The sequence below is a fragment of the Peromyscus eremicus genome, chromosome 18, assembly GCF_949786415.1.
Source record: "Peromyscus eremicus chromosome 18, PerEre_H2_v1, whole genome shotgun sequence".
Lineage (NCBI taxonomy): Eukaryota > Metazoa > Chordata > Mammalia > Rodentia > Cricetidae > Peromyscus > Peromyscus eremicus.
The window spans coordinates 38,680,459-38,701,450 of NC_081434.1; the positions used below are offsets into that span (position 1 = coordinate 38,680,459).

Genomic DNA, 20,992 nt, shown 5'->3' on the forward strand with positions numbered 1-20,992 from the left:
CAGGACTGAGCTACCTCACCTGGCTTCTAAATGCATCGATGCATTTTTATTTATTTATTTTTCTAGACGGAGTTTCTCTCTATACCCCTGGCTGTCCTGGAACTCACTCTATTAGACCAGGCTGGCCTTGAACTCACAGAGGTTTTCATGTCTCCTGAGTGCTGGGATGAAAGGCGTGTGTCACCATGCCCTGCTCCAGATGCAGTTTTTATAGGAGACGCTGTCATAGAGTCTTCACTAGTGAGCATAGAAGGCAGAGCTGATGGCCGACCAAGAGGGAGGCTCTAATTACCTTAAGGTCACAGTCTTAGGGTGGATTCAGGGCTTTTGATTTAGAACTGCCGGGCTCCACAGCCCACCCGCATAGCGCTCCTCCTGGGTGGATGCTGTCTTTTTCTTATCTCAGTACGGCCTAACTGTGGCACAAGCAGCTTCAGCCTCAGGTTAATCAGCAGCGGGAGGCTTTTCTGGATACTGATGGCATGTAGCGGTTCTCAACTCATGGACTGTAACCCCTTTGCGGGGGTGGGGGAGGGTCAAAAGACTCTTTCACAGGAGGTTGCATATCAGATGTCCTGCATGTCAGATATTTACATTACAATTCATAACAGCAGCAAAACTACAGTTATGAAGTAGCAATGAAAATAATTTTATGCCTGGGGGGTCTCCACAACACGAGGAGTGGTTTTCAAGGGTCTCAGCGTTAGGACGGATGAGAACCACTGGCTGAGAGCCTCCCAGAGTGAGTGAGTGAGAGCTGGTGGCTTCAGGTTAGCACTTTCCCACGGCGTAAGAACCCGTCTGTGATCTCTGCAGGAGTTAGCTGTGCCCGTGGTCCACGACGGTGGTGCCCTTCTGGCTTTCGTCTGCGGTGTGGCTTACACACTCCTGCAATCGATCATCTCCTACAAATCCTGTCCCCAGTGGAACAGCCTCACCACGTGCCACGTCCGGATGGCCATCTCGGCCGTCTCCTGCGCGGCTGTCGTCCCCAGTATCCTTTCCGCGTGTCCGTCGGGAAAACATGGCGAGGAAGCAGACTGTTCCACCACGGGCCGTAGCAGTGGCTCGGGGGGACTGCTGAAGTGGGGTCTTAGCAGTAGGGAGAGAGACTCACTGAGTTCAGGTGGGTACGTGGGAGTCTGTAGCCAGGGAGCAGCTTGGGGTCGCTGGGTAGAAGAGAACTAAGGAGACGTGAGGTGGTTCGCTAAACTTTCTTGGCAGGGTGCTTGTACAAGACACTTCAGGGCAATCAGACAGATGGGTGTGGGGGGTGTGGGGGGCGACTCAGATAACCAGAGAGTGGGGGTGAGGAGATTGATAACTGTGAGGTTAGCAGACTCGGTGTCACTGTGGCGATGTACCCGACAGACAACTTTCCAGGGGAAGACTTTTGGTTCACTGTTTCTGAGACTTCAGCCCATGGTTGCCTGGACCGGTGTGCGCGGGCAGACCATTATGGCAATGGGAGCATGTGCGCACAGAATTTCTTCACTTCATTATGAACAGGAAAGAGAAAGCACGGATGGAGGGGAGGAAGGGAGAGAAGGGGAGGGAGAGAGGCAGGGACAAGAGGAAGTAGGGGAAGGGATCAGGGATATGACGCCTCCAGCCCTGGCCCAAGGACCGACCCCAGTGACCTGCTTCTTCCAGATAGGTCCTACCTCATAAAGTTTCCAGAACATTGCCCAATAGTGCCACGGTCTAGGACCAAGTCCCTGGCAGACACACAACCAAGGCAACTTATAGAGGGTTTATTTGGGGCTTACGGTTGCAGAGGGTTAGAGTCCATGACTATCATGATGGGAGGACCATGGCGGCCCGCGAGCAGACAGGTACACATGGCACCAGAGCAGTAATTAAGAACTTAGATCTTGAGCCACAGTCGTGATGCAGAGGAAGGTAACTGGGAATGGCAAAGGCTTTGGAAACGTCAAAGCCCACCCCCAGTGACGTACTTCCAACAAGGGCACACCTCTGAATTCTTCCCAAACAGTTCCACCAACTGAGAACCAAACATTAAAATATATGAGCCCTTGGGGGCCATTCTCATCCAATCCACTAACACTAACCTTAACCTGGATCTAGTTAAATTGATTTTATAGTCTAAATTTATATTCCAGTTAAGTTGTTCTTTATACTGATGTGCACAGATGGGCCCAGGAGAAGGTTTAGGATCCAGACTACAGTTCAACCAAGCGAAGAATCTTTGTCCTGGCAAGTCTGATGTTTCCTCCACACCCCTGTTCTTAAAGCACTAAAAAGACAAGGGAAAGTTACCAAGTGTCCATACTCTTCAGAGGCTCAAATAGGAGAAAAGTAGACGCCACTACAAAAGTATTAGATTCCAACAGGCTTTGGGGGAAATGGGGGGTAGAGAAAAAAGTGAATGGGAGGGGATAGAAAAAAAAAAAAGGAACACTTGAGTCTGTTTGCTTTTCTCTCCCATGGGTCAGTTTCACAAGCCATCTGAAAATATTTAATTCTTTGAAGTGCTTGGTTAAAGATAGCAAATATTGGCATTGTACTTAAAGAAACAGCTTTGCGACATCCTGAGTGTCGGGACTCCATGCCTGCTGGGGACATGGCAGTTGGGCTAAGTCAACTCAGGGATTTCCTTTTAAACTTAGTCACTGTGATCAAGTCAACCCAAAATCCATTCAGCCTTTTGTAGTCACCGACTTTGTTTTCAATATGAGAGTCACTAAATTTTCTAATTTAGCAAGGAAAAAAAGGAAATGAGTATTTAATCGTGTTTATATATTCTGATCTAAAGGAAATGAAAGCCGGGCATAGAGGTGCAGGCCTGTTAAGTCCAGCACTTGGTAGGTGGAGGCAGGGGGATCAGCGTGGGCTCTTAAGAAAGACCCTCTTCCTCCTCATGAGGGCTTTTGATCTTGTCTTACTGTGTCTTGCTTTGTGGGGGTTGGTTGTTGTCTCTGGAGGCCTGCTCTTTTCTGAAGGGAAATGGAGGGGGAATGGATCTGGGGGAGATTGAAGAGTGGAGGGAGAGGGGATGTGTTATATCAGAGTAGAATCTATTTTTAATTAAAAAAAAGAAAAAAGGGAAACATTTTCTCTCTCTCTCTCTCTCTCTCTCTCTCTCTCTCTCTCTCGTGTGTGTGTGTGTGTGTGTGTGTGTGTGTGTGTGTGTGTGTTTTGTTTATTTGTTTGTTTGTTTAAAAGAGGGCCTTTTTATGTACCCCCTGCTGGCCAGTAGCCATCCTGTTTCGGCTTGCCAAGTGCTGGGATTACAGGTGTGTGACCACACCCAGCTCCCTTTATTTCTTTAATGAAGTATTTAAAGCAAGAAAAGAAAAGTGATATGGTATTTCAAGGGTGCAAAATCTCCATCTTTTGATCTTGTGTCAGATTGTAGGAAAGAAATGGGCATTGTAAGCAATGCAGGCCAGGTCATGGTGTATAATGGTCAAGCCTCAGATCACATCATGGCCTTTAAACTTTGAGCTCCGTTTTCCTCCTAAAACAGAAATTACATCAGATAGCCTAAGTATGCAGTTTTACTGTATTATTTGTTTATTATTGTTTTGAGACAGAGTCTTACTCTGTAGCCCAGGCTGACCACGAATTTGTGGCCCATCTTTTGTATCTCAGCCTCCTGAGTGCTAGTATTACAGGCATTCACTGAGATTACAGGCACACACTAGGATTACAGGCACACACTGGGATTACAGACACACACACTCAGATTACAGACACACACTGGGGTTATAGGCACACAGTAGGATTACAGGCACACACTGGGATTACAGGCACACACTGGGGTTACAGACACATACTAGGATTACAGGCACACACACTCAGATTACAGACACACAGTAGGATTACAGGCACACACTGAGATTATAGACACACACTGGGATTACAGGCACACAGTAGGATTATAGGCACACACTGGGATTACAGGCACACAGTAGGATTATAGGCACACACTGGGATTACAGGCACACACTAGGATTACACACACACACTGGGATTACAGACACACACTAGGATTACAGGCACACACTGGGATTATAGGCATATGCTGGGATTACAGGCATGTACCACCTAGCTGGGTTCCTCCTCCTCGTCTTGAGATTATTAATTACAACATTTTCAATCAAGGAGGAACTAAGCCCTGACACTGAGAAATTTACTAACAAACTGCATGCCTTTGCTCCTAAAACAACTCCTTCCTCATTTCCTTGTCCTGTTTATAGTTTCAAGATGTTCATACTTTCTCTCAAAATAGATTTCCTTTTTGTATGGGCTGTAAACTGTATAAGTAAGTGGCGTTTGTAGTGTCGTGAACAGTTTCTTGTGTAGGAAACTTTTCTTTCCTTCCAGCTCCTAGAGGCAAATCTCTTCCATACTCAAACCAGAGAGTCCCAGCACAAGGGACATTTTGGCCTCAGTTTCCCATCCGAGCATTTCCATTTCCTGTTCTCATGTCCAGGAGTTTCAGATTCCTAGCCAAGCCAAAGGGTCAGAGACCCACAGAGAAGCAGGTTAGTCCCTGCAACAAATTACCCTGAATGAATTTCAACAAACTTCCTCCTGAAAACGCCTGTGGCCTCCAGCGTTTCTGTGGTAGTAATGTTTCTCTGGAAGGCTCCTTAGAATGCCTGAGTTTCTCCTTAGTATTTCTTTGACACAAAACAGCATCACTGACTCCTGAGGAAACTAAGTCCACTGAGTGAGGTTAGTCCATCCATTTTTCTTTTTCTTTTTTTGTTTGTTCCTCTGTGTAGCCCTGGCTGTCCTGGAACTCAGAGATCCCCTTGCCTCTGCCTTCTGAGTGCTGGGACTAAAGTCATGTGTCACCACACCCAGCTGTGAGGCCTGTGATTTCCTAGCAGGTTTCTAAACTTCTCCTGCTTATCAGCTCATCTTGCCTCACCTTCTAAAGCTTCCAAAAACTTAACAGGAGCCGGGCATGGTGGGAATAGTCCAAACCTGCCATGGAAAGAGAGAGACAGAGAGAGAGAGAGACAGAGAGACAGGGGAGTGGGAGGCAGAAAGGGAGGTCAATGAAGGAAGGAAGAAAAGAAGAAAAAGGGAGAAAAAAAGGGTGGGTGGTGGTGATGCAGCTGGTGGCACACTCCTTTAATCCCAGAGGCAGAGGCAGGTGGATCTCTGTGAGTTCAAGGCCAGCCTGTTCTACAGAGTGAGTTCCAGGACAAGCCAGAGCTACATAGTGAAACCCTGTCTCAAGAAACAAACAAACAAACAAACGAAAGAAAGAAAGAAAGAGAAAGGAATGGAGAAGGGAGACAAGAAGAGAGAAAGACCCTTCACAGGGTTCCTGAGGCGAGTGATCTGAGACTTCCCTTCTCTCCAGGCTCATTGTGACCTTTTCCCCTCCAGGCATGGTGGTTTCCTGTTCTCTGCTTTTGCCTGTGCTCATCCGGGGTCTCTTTTAGAGCTGGGCTATTGGCCCATCACAGTAACTGTGTGACTTTTTGCATACTTGAAATGTGGCTAGCCCAAATTGAGATGTTTCATAGATGTAAAATACACACTCACTTCAAAGGCTTGATTAGAGAAAAAGGAATATAGCTGAGTACATGACATCATTAGTTCCCCCTCTCCTTTTGCTTTTTTGGTGGTTGGTTGGTTGGGATTTTCTTTTCTTTTCTTTCTTTCTTTCTTTCTTTCTTTCTTTCTTTCTTTCTTTCTTTCTTTCTTTCTTTTTCTTTTCTTTTCTTTTTTTTTGGTGGGGGCTGAGTGGACTTGAACTCTATGTAACTGAGGCTGGCTTCAATCTTTTGATTCTCTTGTCCTAACCTCCCAAGTGTTGGGATTATTGACATGAGATATTACACCCAGCTTACACTAATAATTCTTTTTTTTTGGGTGGGGGGGTTTCAAGACAGGGTTTCTCTGTAGCTTTGGAGCCTGTCCTGGACTAGCTCTGTAGACCAGGCTGGCCTCGAACTCACAGAGATCCGCCTGCCTCTGCCTCCCGAGTGCTGGGATTACAGGCGTGCGCCACCACCGCCTGGCTACACTAATAATTCTTAATATTATTGCACATTAAAATTATATTATAAATATTTTATTTATTAATTTTTAAAAATTGTGTGTGTGTGTGTGTGTGTGTGTGTGTGTGTGTGTGTGTGTACACGGGTGCCTACAGAGGGCAGAAGAGGCATCAGATGCCCGGGAGCTGTGGTTTATAGGCAGTTGTTAGCTGCCCAGAGTGTGCTGGGGACCAAACTCACGTCCTCTGGAGGAACAGCACACACCCTTAACAGTGAACCATCTCTCCTCTCCCGTCACCATTAATATTATTTATTAATTAATATTAGGTTCAATAGGACATATGCTACCTATCAGTATATAAGATAACATCAAATAATATATCAGTATTACTGCAGTGACAGTATTTTAGTAAGTTGGGTTAAATAAGAAACACTATTAAAACTAATTGCATTTATTATTATTTATTATTATTATTATTATTATTATTATTATTATTATTATTATTATTTGATGTTTCAAGGCAGAGTTTCTCTGTGTAACAGTCCTGACTGTCCTGGAACTTGCTCTGTAGACCAGCTGGGCCTTTTGGAAACAGACTTTTGAGGAGTGGATGGAGAGAAGTGGAGCCCCTTCCTCCTGACCCCGAATTTTAGAGCCAAGTGCTTCTGCTTAAGTAAGACTTTGGGGATACATAGCAAATCCCTACAGACCAGTTTGTAGCCACGGGGGCCCCTGCCTTCCCTGGACACTATTTCTGGGTGCTGAGCTCAGAGATCCGCCTGCCTCTGTCTCCCGAGTGCTGGGATTAAAGGCGTGCACCGTCACCGCCCGGCTCTTGTTAGTTTTTAAAAACATGGCTACTAGCAAATTTCGCTTGCGCGTTATATTCTGTGGGGTGGGGCTGCTATAGAGAGGCCTTCAAACTTCATGACTCAGATGAGCTAGCTGATCTGTGATGTGTTCCCGGCACCCCAAATGCCAGTGCGTACTGAATTAATGGTTTTGTTTTTGTTTTTATCTGAGCCAATGCTGTTCCCGGCTCTCTCCTCTCTAGCACATCATGTTCTCTGGGCTTTGTCGAATGGGACTTTAATGTTTCTGGGTGCTGAGACTAAGTCTGTGTGACTGAGCTCCCCGTCTACCCCCAGACCGTGTGGTACCTAGTGCCCTGAAGAGGGAAGTAAGGAGTACGTAGAGGAGAGAATTCATAGATTTGAAACAAGGAGAAGCGGAAGTACGGCCATTAGATAATCAAGGAACATCGGAGGCTGCTTTTAGTCTGAGAAATCGGGAACTGTCAAGCTTTGCAGAATATGAAGGGAGGGGCCAGAAAAGGACGTGTTGGCTCTGAACTGCGGAGGAGGCACAAACTGGCTTTGGCTCAGCACTTTGGGTCGATTCCCTGTATTTTTAAAAATAGACTTTCTAGAGCTTTCTATTTCCCCCTATCTTTTTTTTCCTTTCCCTTCCAAGTTCAGCCTCTGCCCTTGTGAGGTGGTAGTGTCCAGGGAAGGCAGAGTCCTCCGTGGCTGCATCATTGAACTGGTCTGTAGGGATTTACCATTTATCCCCCAAATCTGACTTAAGCAGAATCTCTTGGCTCTGAAATTCGGGGTCAGGAGAAAGGGGCTCCACTTCTATCCAACCACTCCTCAAAATTCTGTTTCTAAAAGGTAGTAGTTTGAATTTGAAAAATAGCTCAGTTTTTTTTTTATTATTATTATTTTATGTGTATGGGTGCTTTGCATGCCTGTATGCATGTATGTATGTTTGTGCACCAAGTTTATGTGGTGCCCACAGAAGCCAGCAGAGGGCACCAGAGTCCCTGGAACTGGAGTTAGAGTTCCTTGTTCTGGAAATTGGAACTTGGGTCCTCTGGAAGAGCGGCCAGTGTTCTAACCACTGAGCAATCTTTCCAGCCCCTGGTAGTTTATTTTTGTGCATGTAATGTTCCTGTTCATGAAAGCTGTCACCTTGGGAATGACATTTTAGAGGAATATTTTTATTCAGTAGCAGGAGTTTTTTTGTTTGTTTGTTTGTTTTTTTAAAAAAGACCTGTCTTGAATTTCCATGTCAGCCAGTTAGGCCAGGTTTAAACAGCTTAAATGGAAACACCCAGAAATGCTCAGGTTGAACAAAACATAGACACAGATGAAAATTTTACTATGCACACCTGTCTTAGTTCCAGTTCTATTGCTGTGAAGAGACACCACGACCATGGCGACTCTTATAAAGGAAAACATTTAATTGGGGCTGGCTTACAGGTTCAGGGGCTTGTCATCATGGCAGGGAGCATGGCGGTATGCAGGCATGGTGCTGGAGAAGGAGCTGAGAGCTATATCCTGATCCATAGGCTGAGAGAGAGGGGAAAAAAACACCTGGCTGGGTGTGAGCTTTTGAAAACCCCAAGTGACACTCTTCCTCCAACAAGGCCACACCTCCTAACCTTTCTATCACTGCCAAAGAGTTTCACTCCCGGGTGACTAAGCATTCAATTATATCAAGCCTATGAGGGTCCTTCTTATTCAAACCACTCCAGCACCCAAAAAAGTATTGCTGAGGAATAACTGCATTTCCATGCTATAATTTATTGATTTATAGATTTACTTTGTGGTACCGGGAACTGAACCGAAGACCTTAGGCATGCCGGGCAAGTGTTCTGCAGCCTGGTGTGACTTAGCTGCTGTCCTGATTGAAGGTCGGAGGTTACAAGATTGACTATAGAAATGTTCTAGTTAAACATTGTGTAGTGATTATGCTAATCGAATCGTCTGAATAGTGAAGGACCTGTTTTCTCCACCCTTTCCTTAACCATCTTTTATAAGTGATTGCCTGTGCTTCCCTAATTTCCATAACCAAGCTGGAATGGAATCCGAAAGAAAAGGTAACCGCTCATCCTCAGTACAGTTGCCCATCCTGGCCGGGTCTGCGAGACTCTGGCTGTCACTGACCTTTCTTGGAACGGGCTGGAAGATGTGGAGTCAATGTGACATGGAATCTGCTTACTGTGTGTGTGTGATAAACAGCTCCAAAGACAGTGTGGAGACAAATTTAGTGACAGGTGCAGTTGGCCATCATTGTACTTCATGGATCCAAGGCAGCTGCTGGTCTGCGGACCAGAGTAAGCACTTCAGAGCGCTCTCTCTCTCTCTCTCTCTCTCTCTCTCTCACACACACACACACACACACACACACACACACACACACACACACGGGGACATCATCACAATCAGGCAATGGCAGGAAAGTGGGGTTTGTGGTTGTTTTAGGATTCCTTTTCCTTTCTTTTCTTTCTTTCTCTCTTTCTTTCTTTCTTTCTTTCTTTCTTTCTTTCTTTCTTTCTTTCTTTCTTTCTTTCTTTCTTTCTTTTTCTTTCTTTCTTTCTTCTTTTTTTTCCCCCTGAGACAGAGTTTCTCTGTGTAGCCCTGGCATTTCAGGTTTTTTTTTTTTTAATTTTTTTTAAAAATAGCAAAGGATCTTCTTAATTACCCTGACTCTGGTAAATTGGAATCTCTTGTTTTCAAGGAAACTAATCAGTTGGGAGATCCAACCACTTCCTTAGTGTGTGTCAGTTTGGCCAGAATGTTGGGAGACAGAGGAGAATAGAAAGTCACAGGGGATTTCACGGGGCCAATGGAGGAAGGGTTTCCACCAGAAACAGACAGGAAGAGGCACAGGCCAGTGTAAGGACCAGAACAGTGCAGGGGCGCTCTCAGACTGTTCTCATGAACTGAGTTCCTGCCACCAGGGGAAGGACGCTGTGGGAAAGCAAGGCCCCAAGGAAGCCCGGAGTTCAGTGGCACAAACAGTGACGGTCTTCTGCCCAACAGAGTACTTTGAAAATAAAAACAATTCTGAATTGAAGTCCAGCAGCTCGTTGTAGAATGGCACATCACAGAAGCAATGGTTGGTTCTCACCGTGGACTAGGGAACGGTATCCTAGAGACCAGAAGAAAGATCTATTTCTCTCTTTCTCTCCCTCTCTCAATAGTTTAACCAAGGCAGATGTAGCAGAGCAGTCCGAGAAGTGAGGGTCCTGAGTTTGATGTTGGGTCAGAGGTGAAAGACAGGGCATCCATGGAGTGATAGGAGGGATACAGCACGCTCAGAGCAAGTGTTTTCAAAAAGAACAGAAGATTCGGGCACGCAGTAGAAGCCATCAAGACAGCTACAGGGACGATGCTGAAGAAGAGAACAATCCAGCTAGGATTTCAAAAAGTGCTCCCTTTGAATAGCTCGTCAAAAGGTCTGAGTGGTGGGGAGGTAAGCCTGGTGGTCCTTTCCTCTTGCAGTCAGGAGAGCAACTCCAGGTGTACTTCAAGCCTCAGCCACTAGGTGGCAGTGTTCCACCACAAATCAAATGCAGTCGAGGGCTCAGCGGGGCTCAACAAAGCATGCCCCTAGGCTGCTGGAAATCTGTTAGCATCTTCCATTTTCTATCTGAAAGCGGGTAAAGGAGGAAGGCAGGGTGGGTGGCTCATGCTGGTGGTCCCAGGACTCTGGAGACTGAGGCAGAAGGAGCATGACTTTAGGACCAGCCTGGGCTACCTAGGGAGACCTTGTAGAGCATTTAAAAAAAAAAAAAAGAGCCTAAAAGTAGCGCCTGGTTTTCTCTTTATTGTGCCACCCAGATGCTGCCTCTGGATAGAGTAATAGTTAGGCACTGCCCTAGACTTCCACGGAGTGTATTAGATCCTTCCCCGCATGCTATGGTACCTTCTCGGTATCATACTGCTCCACCATTTTTTTTTAAAGTTTTGTTTAACACACACACACACACACACACACACACACACACACACACACAGGGATTAGAGAACAACTCTCTAAAATTGGTTCTCTGCTTCCATCATGTGGGCTCCAAAGACCAAACTCAGGTCCTTAGGCGTGGCCACAGTGCCTTTTACCCATCAAGCCATCTGCCAGTCTTGCTGTCTACTTAAAATTTTTACATAAATATTTATGCATATGTGTTTCGACTTCACGCATGTATACGACGCACCACACGCATGCCTGGTGCTCCCCCTTGGAGGCAGAAGAGGCATGGGATCCCCTGCAGCTGGAGTTACAGGCAGTTGTGAGCCACCATTCCGGTGCTGGGAACAAACCCAGTCCTCTGCAAACGCTCTTAACCACTGAGCCATCCCTCCGGCTCCTTGTCCTCTGCTTTTGCAAGCCCGTTGTCCAGGGGTGATCTGGAACCGGGTCTGTCCTGCTGCTGGCACCGAACAGTAGTGGCCACAGTCCTCTGTCCCTAGTCAGCCTGGCCAGAGCTGCCTCAGGTGTGACCTTGGGTGAGAACCATGGATGGATGTGAACGTCTGTAGAGATGTCTACCACAGTTTGACGCGCATCTGTTAAATCTCTGTGGATAAGAAGAAGGGTAAAGAAAAGAGCGGTTGCCCTAGAACTGACATGTTTACTTGAAATCACAAGCCTCAAACTAAGTGTCTACAGATTTGGCATGTGAGTTGATCAGAATGCAGAGGAGGGTCAGAAAAAAAAAAAAAAGCGTAGAATTTAAGAGTGCTTTTAAGTGAATTTACAGCAGGGGAGGGGAAGCAGATGATCTCACACACAAAGAGAGAGACATGGAAAGGTCACACAGACACACAGACGCACACAGAGACGTGGGAAGGGAGATGCATACAGACACAGAAAGGGAGGGCCGTGGGGGAGAGGAAGGGAGAGAGAAAGAGAGACATACTCATGCATATGGGGAGGCCTTTTTACTTTTGAAACAGCACTGGCACATTATTTTCCCATTTTGTGACAATGAAGTGAGTGGCAGTGTAGCCCAGTGGTAGGACATTTTCCTAGCTAGTGCAGGGCCCTGGGTTTAATTGCCAACACTGCAGAAAAGATTAAAAATAATAAAGTAAAAATTAATAGAGTCAAAACAAATGCAATGGGTCGATGAAATACGGACTTTGATTTTCTGGATCTCAATGATCTGTTTCATTACTTCTCACCTCCAGACAGAGCTGAGCTCGGAGGCCCTGATTTGGGCATCCATTTTCTTCAAGGGGAGTGTCATCTGATGTGTGTGCATTTGCTCTGCAGATGCATTTGCTTTATGGTGCTAAGCAGAACTGTTTGCAGAATTAACACCTACAGGAACAGAGACATAAAAACCTAGCGGGAGGCTGGGCTGGTCTTGCCTGCATGCACACGCTCATTCTCGAGTGGTCCCGGGAGTGCCCACTAGACACTAGTGTGCCCTTCAACTATGGGGTTCCCAGGGATTCACTGGGATCCAAATGTGCTTCAAGGTCTCAGCTATTCTGTGGTCCTTAATCTACCTAATTTTGAAGTTACATACACTGAGTCTTCAAATAAGGAGTGAGAGGTATGAAGAACTTTGGGTACATTTGCATTCCCGTCAGCCCTGGGCGCTCTCTGACCCCTTGCTACAAGGCTTTGCATGTGGCGTTTTCTTAAGGTTACAGTTTATGTTCTTGGGCAACTTTTCTCTCTGGTCTTGATGATCTCGTGTTTCAGGTGATTTCCTTCGGATAGCCCTTTTAGGCTAAAACCTGCTTCTTTGTTGCTACTAGGATTACGTGTATCACGTAGTGAGTGCTATCTGTGAATGGACCGTGGCCTTTGGTTTTATTTTCTATTTCCTAACATTCATCCAAGATTTCCAGGTAAGGATTCATCAGTTTAAATCTTATATGAATCAGTGATGATTAGGATTAGTAAAATTTAGAAACGTTCTTGCATTTTGAGAAACATTCTCTTTTTATTCTTATACTGTGTGTGTTGGGGGAATAGGCATTGTGGACCACGCGACTTTATTAGCTTGTTCCCAAAGGGGGGCGCAGTAGACACATCTCTAACGGGCCCACTTAACCAGTGAACCTTTCATGTTATCCTATTTGATGCTCCAAGTCCTGGCTGTGTTCAGGAAGCTCTCACTAGTTCCAATACCCAGAAAATATGACTGTGTAAAAAACTTTATGTTAATTAAAAAAAAAGGGCGTTGGGGATTTAGCTCAGTGGTAGAGCAAGGCCCTGGGTTCGGTCCTCAGTCCTGAAATAAAAACAAACAAACAAAAACAAAAACTTTATGTTGTTGAAAAAAAAAATCCCCAAGATCAAGAGAAGACAAGACCTTAGCATATTTGACCACAGGGAGACTCTCACCTTCTAGAACAAGCGAGTCATTGGCTAAAATGATGTACAGAGCCAAGAAACTCCTTTAGGACCCAGTTCAAGCACGGCACAATAGTGGGGTCACCTCTTGGGGGACAAAAGCTTCTGAGACCGTGATAGCTAATACTGGACTTGTCTCACTCTTTGACGTTCTTGTCTTCCTTCTCTGTAGAGTGTTACCCTAAGGATATCCACAGAAATCAGTGATGACTTTTGAAGGAGCGAGAATCCTGTCTCACTCAGTGAATGTCACAGACAGTTTCTGGAAGTGGCACAGAGGATAGACGGACTTGGATGTCACCCTGATCGGGACTCATCTGTGGCACATCCGGGACTTGAATTTCATTAAGAATTTCTAGTAGTTGTTCTATTTACAAAGGTATGTTTTCCTAGAGAATGTTTAGCATCGATGACACATTAGCAATATTTTTATGTTTTCTGAGACACTCTTTATATGAACAAATTCATAGGCAGAGAAGATGAGGCATTACAGAAAATGGGAGATTATTTTTGTATAGATTCTTTAGACTTTTTATGTATCAATGATTTATGAAAATACACTAAGTGAAAAAATGTTTAGTACATTTTTTTAAAAAAGAAACCAAATCAGGGGGACATTCCCTTCAAAATTTCATTTTTTAAAAAACACAATGATCTGCATACATTTTCATCACAAGAGCATTTATATAATCTCATTCACAGTAGTGATTATATGTCCTCATGGTAGAGATTTAGTTAATAAATTAATACTAAAGCACTCTGATTTTCAGTGCATTAAACAAAATGCTTTTACAGTTAAGGCCTCAAAACCATTTACTATGCACATTAGCCAGCAGATGTAGAAGGCCTCCGTTTGAAAATTCAGCCTCCTCCTTTGCTTCTGCCACGGAGCTGCAATTAAAGCTTCCGGGCTGCTGTTAACTGGGGCCTGAGGAACTAATTCCTGGTAGGATGGGCTCAGCCCTTTCCTGAGACTTAAGAGGTGAGACTTCTTAGTTTCCTTGTAAGCCAGTCAAAGAGAACACAGAGCTGAGACAGGGGAAAGGAGATGGCCCCAGAAGGCCAGGTGCAGGCCACTGTAAATGTTCCTTGCAACGCCTGTGGCCACTGTTGTGGGACATTCCAGGAAGCTGAGTCAGGCCCTTTCCTGAGCAAGGCCTGCAGACTCCACCCCTTCATCCGGTTCACAGCGGCTGCAGAGGAAGCGGTGGCCTCGGGGTGCTGACCAGATCCTCAGTTCCATGTCTAAGTGTGGGCAAGCGGTTCTGCCTGGAGGGCACACGTGCCAGGCACAGAGCAGCCCATTTGGACAGCCTTGGTGAGGGGGCACCTGGGCTTGAGGAGCACACAGTGGTGACTCCCGGGTGGATGAGTTTCATCGGCCACTTCTGCCATGACGTCCCGTGTCTCCTTAAGTGTGGAGGGGTGGAAAGTGACGCCCACGTCTGAGTCCACTGTGATGCAATGCCATGTTTCCCTATTGTAATCCCGGGACAAAAAGACAGTGACCTTTAGTCATTCTGAGGAGTAAGGGGAGCGGACACCTTCCCTGTGCGAACCTGTGGTTGACCGAATCCATGCTGCTCCGTGCTTTGAGCAGGAATATTGTTGCATCTTCCCAGAGTGCAGGCGGCTCCTCTGCATTTCCACTGAAGGCCCGGCACTCACCCCTTCAGGGCAGAACCTGTGCCTTTACCCAGAGTTCAACACAGTGCCTTCCGGGCACACAGTAGGTGCTTAATAAATTCTCATGGCATGTATGCATATGTAAGTGAATGAACAAATCAAGCAATGACCAGGGACATTTGAGGTGCTGTCTAGGGGGTTTATTCACTCTGGTTCACTGGTTATTTTGATGTCCACAGCTAGTCCGTGCTACTTAGTAGTGCTATCCATTTGCACTGTATACTATACACGTTTTAGTTGTTTGGACTTTATGATTCTGTGACAACTCTCTTCTGGAAAGATACCACAGAAATTGTTACATGGGCTGGACCTGTCTTGACAAACTGAGAAGGCCCCAAACCACCCCATTCTGCTGATTCCATGCAGCTTCCAATGTTATCCCCATTCTGGTATTATTTTTAATCTCTACAAATGTATATTTCCTTGGACTTCATGCCCGAAAAGGGAAAATAAAACACTTCTTTATTTTAGTAACTCGTCTTTGTAATAAAAATGTCACCTTGGTGCTATGATGAAGTATAGTTATCTGGGCTGGTTCCAGACAGTTGGACGTTCGTTATCAGGGTGTGGCTTGGCCTGGGGAAGCGACACCGTGGGTAAGAGCTGTACAAGCAGGAAGACCCGAGTTCGACTCCCTGGCACCCACAGAAGAGCTCAATGTGGCTACGTGCCCTGCAGCCCCAGTGCTGGGAGGGGTCAGGATACAGGAGGATGGTTATGGCTGGCCGGCCAGATGGCCAGGTGGAGACACGGAGAGCTTTGAGTTCAGCGAGAGGTCCTGTCTCTAGGAAATAAGGCAGAGAGTGGTAGAGAATGGCACCTGGCATCCTCCGGCCTTTGCGTGCACACACATGTGTACACCCCAGACACACAGAGATAAATAAGAATAAAGATGTGGCTTAATGAGAATGAGGAGGGTTTGTATGAGCGAGAATTGTTGAGACCAAGGTTGGATAAAGCACAGAGACAAATAGCCAAACAAACGGAAACACATGAACTATGAACCAATGGCTGAGGGGTCACCAACTGGATCAGGCCCTCTGAGTGGGTGAGACAGTTGATTGGCCTGATCTGTTTGGGAGGCATCCAGGCAGTGGCACCGGGTCCTGTGCTCATTGCATGAGTCGGCTGTTTGAAACCTGGGGCCTATGCAGGATCGCTTGGCTCGGCCTGGGAAGAGGGGACTGGACCTACCTGGACTGAGTCCACCAGGTTGATCTCAGTCTGTGGGGAAGGCTTTGCCCTGGAGGAGATTGGAATGGGAGGTGGGCTGGGGGAAGGTGAGGGGGGCGGGAGGGGGGAGAACAAGGGAATCCGTGGCTGATATGTAGAACTGAATTGTATTGCAAAATAAAAATAAAAAAAATTAAAATTAAAAAAAAAAGATGTGGCTTAAACCTCCTGTTTTTGTAGTTTACATAGTGTTATATGTGGGCAGGACTGATTCCTCTCTGCCGACTCTCAGGCTGTGTCAGTCAAGACTCTTAGAGCTACAGGCTTCAGAACTCTTCTTCTGTTCAATGCCAAGAGCATCTGTTGTCTCGGGTCAGGGTAGAACTGGCGTTCGGGACCGCAGGATTAGAAGGTGTCGCTGGGACTGTCCACACTGCCTGCTTCCCTCTGGAGGAGTGAGGGTTCTCAAACCCTCAGGCCCGCCACCGGCTCTGGCCAGGAGAGGGGACTTCTCTAACAGTTCCCCCAAAGCTCAGATTTGAAACTGGTCGCCCCGATTGGTTAGCACAGGTCATGTGGCAGGGGCGGGTTTGCTCTGATGGGTCACATCAATGCCTGCTTCTGGGAGAAGGAGCAGTCAGCACCACCCAAAAAACGCTGGATTGATGCTGGGTAAAGCTCTCCTTAGAAAGTTGTAGAAAGCAGGCCTTGGAAGGTTAATAATAATAATAATAATAATAATAATAATAATAATAATAATAATAAAAAGCCTAACTTGCTTGAGAGCAAATCAAGCTGTAGTCACTAATAACCTTTTCAGATAAAAAAGTCGAGTAAGCCATTTCGGTAACACATATGCCTTTTGTTAACATTTAAGTCATGGCTCTTAAGTTTCTGTCCAACCTCTGTGACGTTGACTAGGCTATTATCACGTTTTTCAGATGAGGAAACTAACCGAGTGGTCCAGCGACCTGCGAGCAGTCTCCAGCCCCATGGCGACAGACTCCAGTCCGGGGCTCTGTTTTCCTGACTTCTATTCAACTGGGCCCTTTGTTTTCCCTTTTAACACTAACAGAGGATTCCACAGAAATTGCAAATTGCATTTTATAAACCAAATTAAGTACATCAGTGCCGAACTGTGTTTGGGTTTCCTAACATCCCTTACATGTGGCATTGTCCCATGTTCCCATTTTTTTTTTTTCTCCTCACTTGGAGACACGCTGGTCTGGAGTTTGGGCCTGGAATGAGGAAAGGGGAGCGGTGGTGGGGGAGATAAGTGGTCTCTCCCTCTCTCCCTCTCCCTGATTCTGGCAAGCCCGTAAGCCCAGCTGTCTCCCCACACACATACTCTTGGTCTGGCTCTGAATGTCCCACATTCTCAAGTCCAGAAAGTCATGCATCTGCATCATGTCGGTTGCACAAGAGATCAACCGCACTGGAGCCCCGGAGGGGAGCTGCTGGCTCCCCTTGGTCACCCCCAGCAGATTCATGTTCTAAAACGAAGGGCAACAGAAACCCCAAGCTCAGATTGGAGATGGCAGAGACCTCCGAAGTCGGTGCTTGGAAAAGGCTGGAGGAGACACCAGCCGTGTGTGAGGTTGAAGCTGGGGTGCCCAGAGATGCTGGGAAGCCTGTGGTAGAGGTATTCCCTCTTAGGAAGCAATTCCGGGTGCCCCCCCAGCCCCCCAGCCCCCAGCCGGTTCTGCCTCTGTGCTTTTCAGTTAGAAGTGGCCTGTTGTTCTGATAGGAATAAATTTAGGATTCATTTAAAAAAAAAAACGAGGCAGGATCTGGTCCGGTAGCCCAGGCTGGCCTGAACTTGACTTTCTAACCAAGTCCGTGAACTTGCAACAGCCTTCCTGTTTCAGCTTCCCAAATTCAGAAATTACAGGTATGAGCCACCAGACCCAGCCCAAGACACATCTGACATTTTACCTATAAGACTCCTAACTGATACAGTTAACCAGGGGTCCTACCGATGACAGTCACTACATGGGTAGAGACGAAATTCCAAGGTAAGTGGGGTCTGGTCACCTACACTCGGATCCCTTAGAACCATTTGCTCTTAAACATTTTAAGTAAACAATGTATTACTGACTTAAGCCTCATAAGAACGTCCAACTGTGTGTGCTCTGAGAAGCCATTTTGCTTTGCAGTATCTACATTTAACCAGGTCACTCCTTTCCTTGAAGACAAACTACTTTAGAAATTAAATCGCAGCACTGAGAGGGGTAATGGACACGAAGTCCCACCCACAGCTGGGAGCTATTGGCAACCCACAGCTGCTGGGAGAGTAAGAGGCAATTTTCTCTAAGAGTTTAGCCCCTGGTGAGTGAGGCGACCCCCACTGGAGGGCCGCACATCCAAGAATATATGGGCGCACAGATCAGATTTGAGGGTGAAAGGAAACGGGATTTGGGTGTGTAGGGAGGGGAGGGGTGAATCGGGAGGGGAAGGGGAAGGGCTGAATAGGATCGAGGAACTAAGAAAAAGAATTGTGGTCACTTTGCAATGAAAATAACAGTAAACTGTAATTTGTTAGTGTATATGTGGGTACTGGGTGGGGCACACGTGCCGCAGCCCATGTTGAAGTCGAGCGGCTTTGGGCATTGATTCTGTCCTTATACCCTGGGATCTGGGGATCAAACTCTCTGGTCATCAGATTTGCATAGGAAGTACTTTTATCCGCCGGCCTATGGATAGCTCCTTTCATTAGTTTTTTTTAACATAAGCAAAAGCCAACACTTCTCAGTTTTCTCCTTTAAATGTTTATATCAAGTACAAAAATTAAAGCCAGGCTACTAAATAGCGCTCTGAGCCTTCTCTTCCCCCTCGATTTAGCTGAGTACCTTGGAGATACGTTTGTTAATGCAGATCTTGGGGGCCGTTTGCAGCAGATAGCTGTGTGGCATGATCGGCCTCAAACTCTTATTTTTTAATTTTTTTTTTAAATTTAAAGTATGTGTGTATGTGTGCATCTGTGTGTGTGGCTCTGCACATGAGTGCGGTGCCGCGGAGGTCGGAAGAGGGCGTCGGATTCCCTGGAGTTGGAGTTATAGGTGGTGTGAGCCATTGGCGATGGGGCTTTTGGAAAAGCAGAATGTGTTCTTAACTTCTGCGCCATCCTCTCAGCCCTAGGCCTCCAACTCTTGTCTCCCTGCTAAGTACCGGGTTATGGGAATACTTCGTTCTATTTCTGACTAGCTGTCAATTGGATCACTGGGTTATCACTTCTTTCGCAAGTTTCCTATTGAGTGAGTAGGTGTATGACTTCCTAACCTTTGCAATTCGATGCAACTGAACTTGTTTTACATACATGTGCAAGAAAATCCGTGTGAGAAATTTCCATCATGAGGTGCGGGAATAAAGGTGAACTGCGCTAATGAATACTGTGGTTTAGCTGTTCAAATCCTTTCACTAGATATTTTTTGTTTCTAACCAGTACAACCACTTCCTTCTACATGGAGACTGCCAAGTATGAGTCCACCTTTCCCAGGGACCAAGTCATCACCAAACGTGAATGTGACTGTAGCTTGGGCACCTACTCGGATTTTTGAAGCAGACAGTGTGGAACAGAGGCCTGCTGACACGTCATTGACCTCCACAGACTTTCCCTTTATTTAAATACTTCCTGCAGGAGGGGCACGACTTTGGGCTCTCCATTCAGTCAACAGAACTTTCCTGTTATCTACATACCCCCTTTGACCCCCATGTTCTTCCCTTGTGTGGTCAAGATGGTCTCTAGACCACCTGGGGTTTCACTGAGCCTTGAACTCTGCCGCTGCTGCGTAATCCTTTCCTTCTCTAACCCCTTCCGACTCCCCAGCATCATATATATATATATATATATATATATATATATATATATATATAAAATATATATCATATATATAAAATCATATATCTCACATATATCACAGATAGATGGATAGATAGATAGATAGATAGGTAGATATCACATTGAGGAAGAGGAGAGGAAAACAGAGAGGAAAGGAGAGGGGAAGGGAGAAGAAGAGTGGAGCTTATTAAAAAAATCAAGCTGGGAAGGATGGTTACAATAATCCCAGTACTTGGGAGACTGAGTTAGGAGAACCACGAGTTTGTGCAAGGTCCTGCCTGCTCTTCGTGGTGAGTTCTAGACTGAAGATGTAATGAGATCTTGTTTAAAAAAAATCAGAATAGCAGTATTTTTAACATACAGATAAATAATAATTATGCCTTAGGTACTTCAGTTGGTCAACATGAGCAAACAGCTTGGGAGATTGGATTCTCCAAGCAGAAAATCTTGTGGTTGAAGTTTTATTTTCTGCATTAGTTACTTTACATACAGTTGGGGCAAAATATGGACAAAAGCAAGTTTTAAGCAGAAGGGCTTATTTTGGTCCACAGTTTGAACGGAAGTCGTGGGAGTGACTTTATAGTGGTCGGAGCCTGAGGCAGCTGGTCACATGGCATCTGTAGTCAGGAGGCAGAGACTGAGGAAGCATGGCACACAGCCAGCCTTCTCCTAAGATCCGAACCCACAGAAGGCTTGACATTCAGTTAGAATCGTCTTTCTCCTGTATTAGCATAATTGACAAACTCTAGAAGTTTGTTTCCATCCACAGCTAGGATGGTCTTCCCCCTTAATTAGCATAATTGACAAACTCACAGATGTACCCAGAAGTTGGTTTCCATGGTGATTCTAAACCTGTTCCTTTAACACTCAATACAAGCTATAGCAGTTATCACAAGCATAAAAATGAAATTTAGTAATTCCTTCGGAATGGTTGATGTCAGTATGATAAATCGGACTGGGAGAACATTATACAGCAGCAGGGCGTGGTGGCCCATGCCTATCATTCTCGCACTAGGCAGGATGAGGCAGGAGGATCCGCAGTTTGAGGTCAGCCTGATCGATATAGCAAATTCACAACAGCCTGAGCTACAGAGTCCCTAACTGGAGAAAGGGGGTACCGGGGCCACAGCTCAGTGTAGAACACTTGCT

General features: G+C 45.9%; 1 protein-coding gene across 2 annotated transcripts in view; it reads left to right on the top strand.

The window, feature by feature from the left end:
• Dram1 (DNA damage regulated autophagy modulator 1) overlaps positions 1-17,133 on the top strand; it is a 39,774-nt gene extending 22,641 nt beyond the window's left edge. Inside the window, exons 4-8 of one of the 2 annotated variants that reach the window (XR_009375089.1) lie at positions 817-994; positions 8,814-8,872; positions 12,546-12,638; positions 13,319-13,525; positions 16,947-17,133. Coding sequence is in view for 1 of the 2 variants with exons in the window: in XM_059245465.1 (XP_059101448.1) it covers positions 817-994; positions 8,814-8,872; positions 12,546-12,638; positions 13,319-13,363 (375 nt within the window). In the remaining variant the exon portion in view is untranslated. Of the gene's footprint in view, positions 1-816; positions 995-8,813; positions 8,873-12,545; positions 12,639-13,318; positions 14,068-16,946 lie in introns of those variants that run through there. The other variant, XM_059245465.1, reaches the window with a different exon arrangement.
• Positions 17,134-20,992: the final 3,859 nt, after the last annotated feature.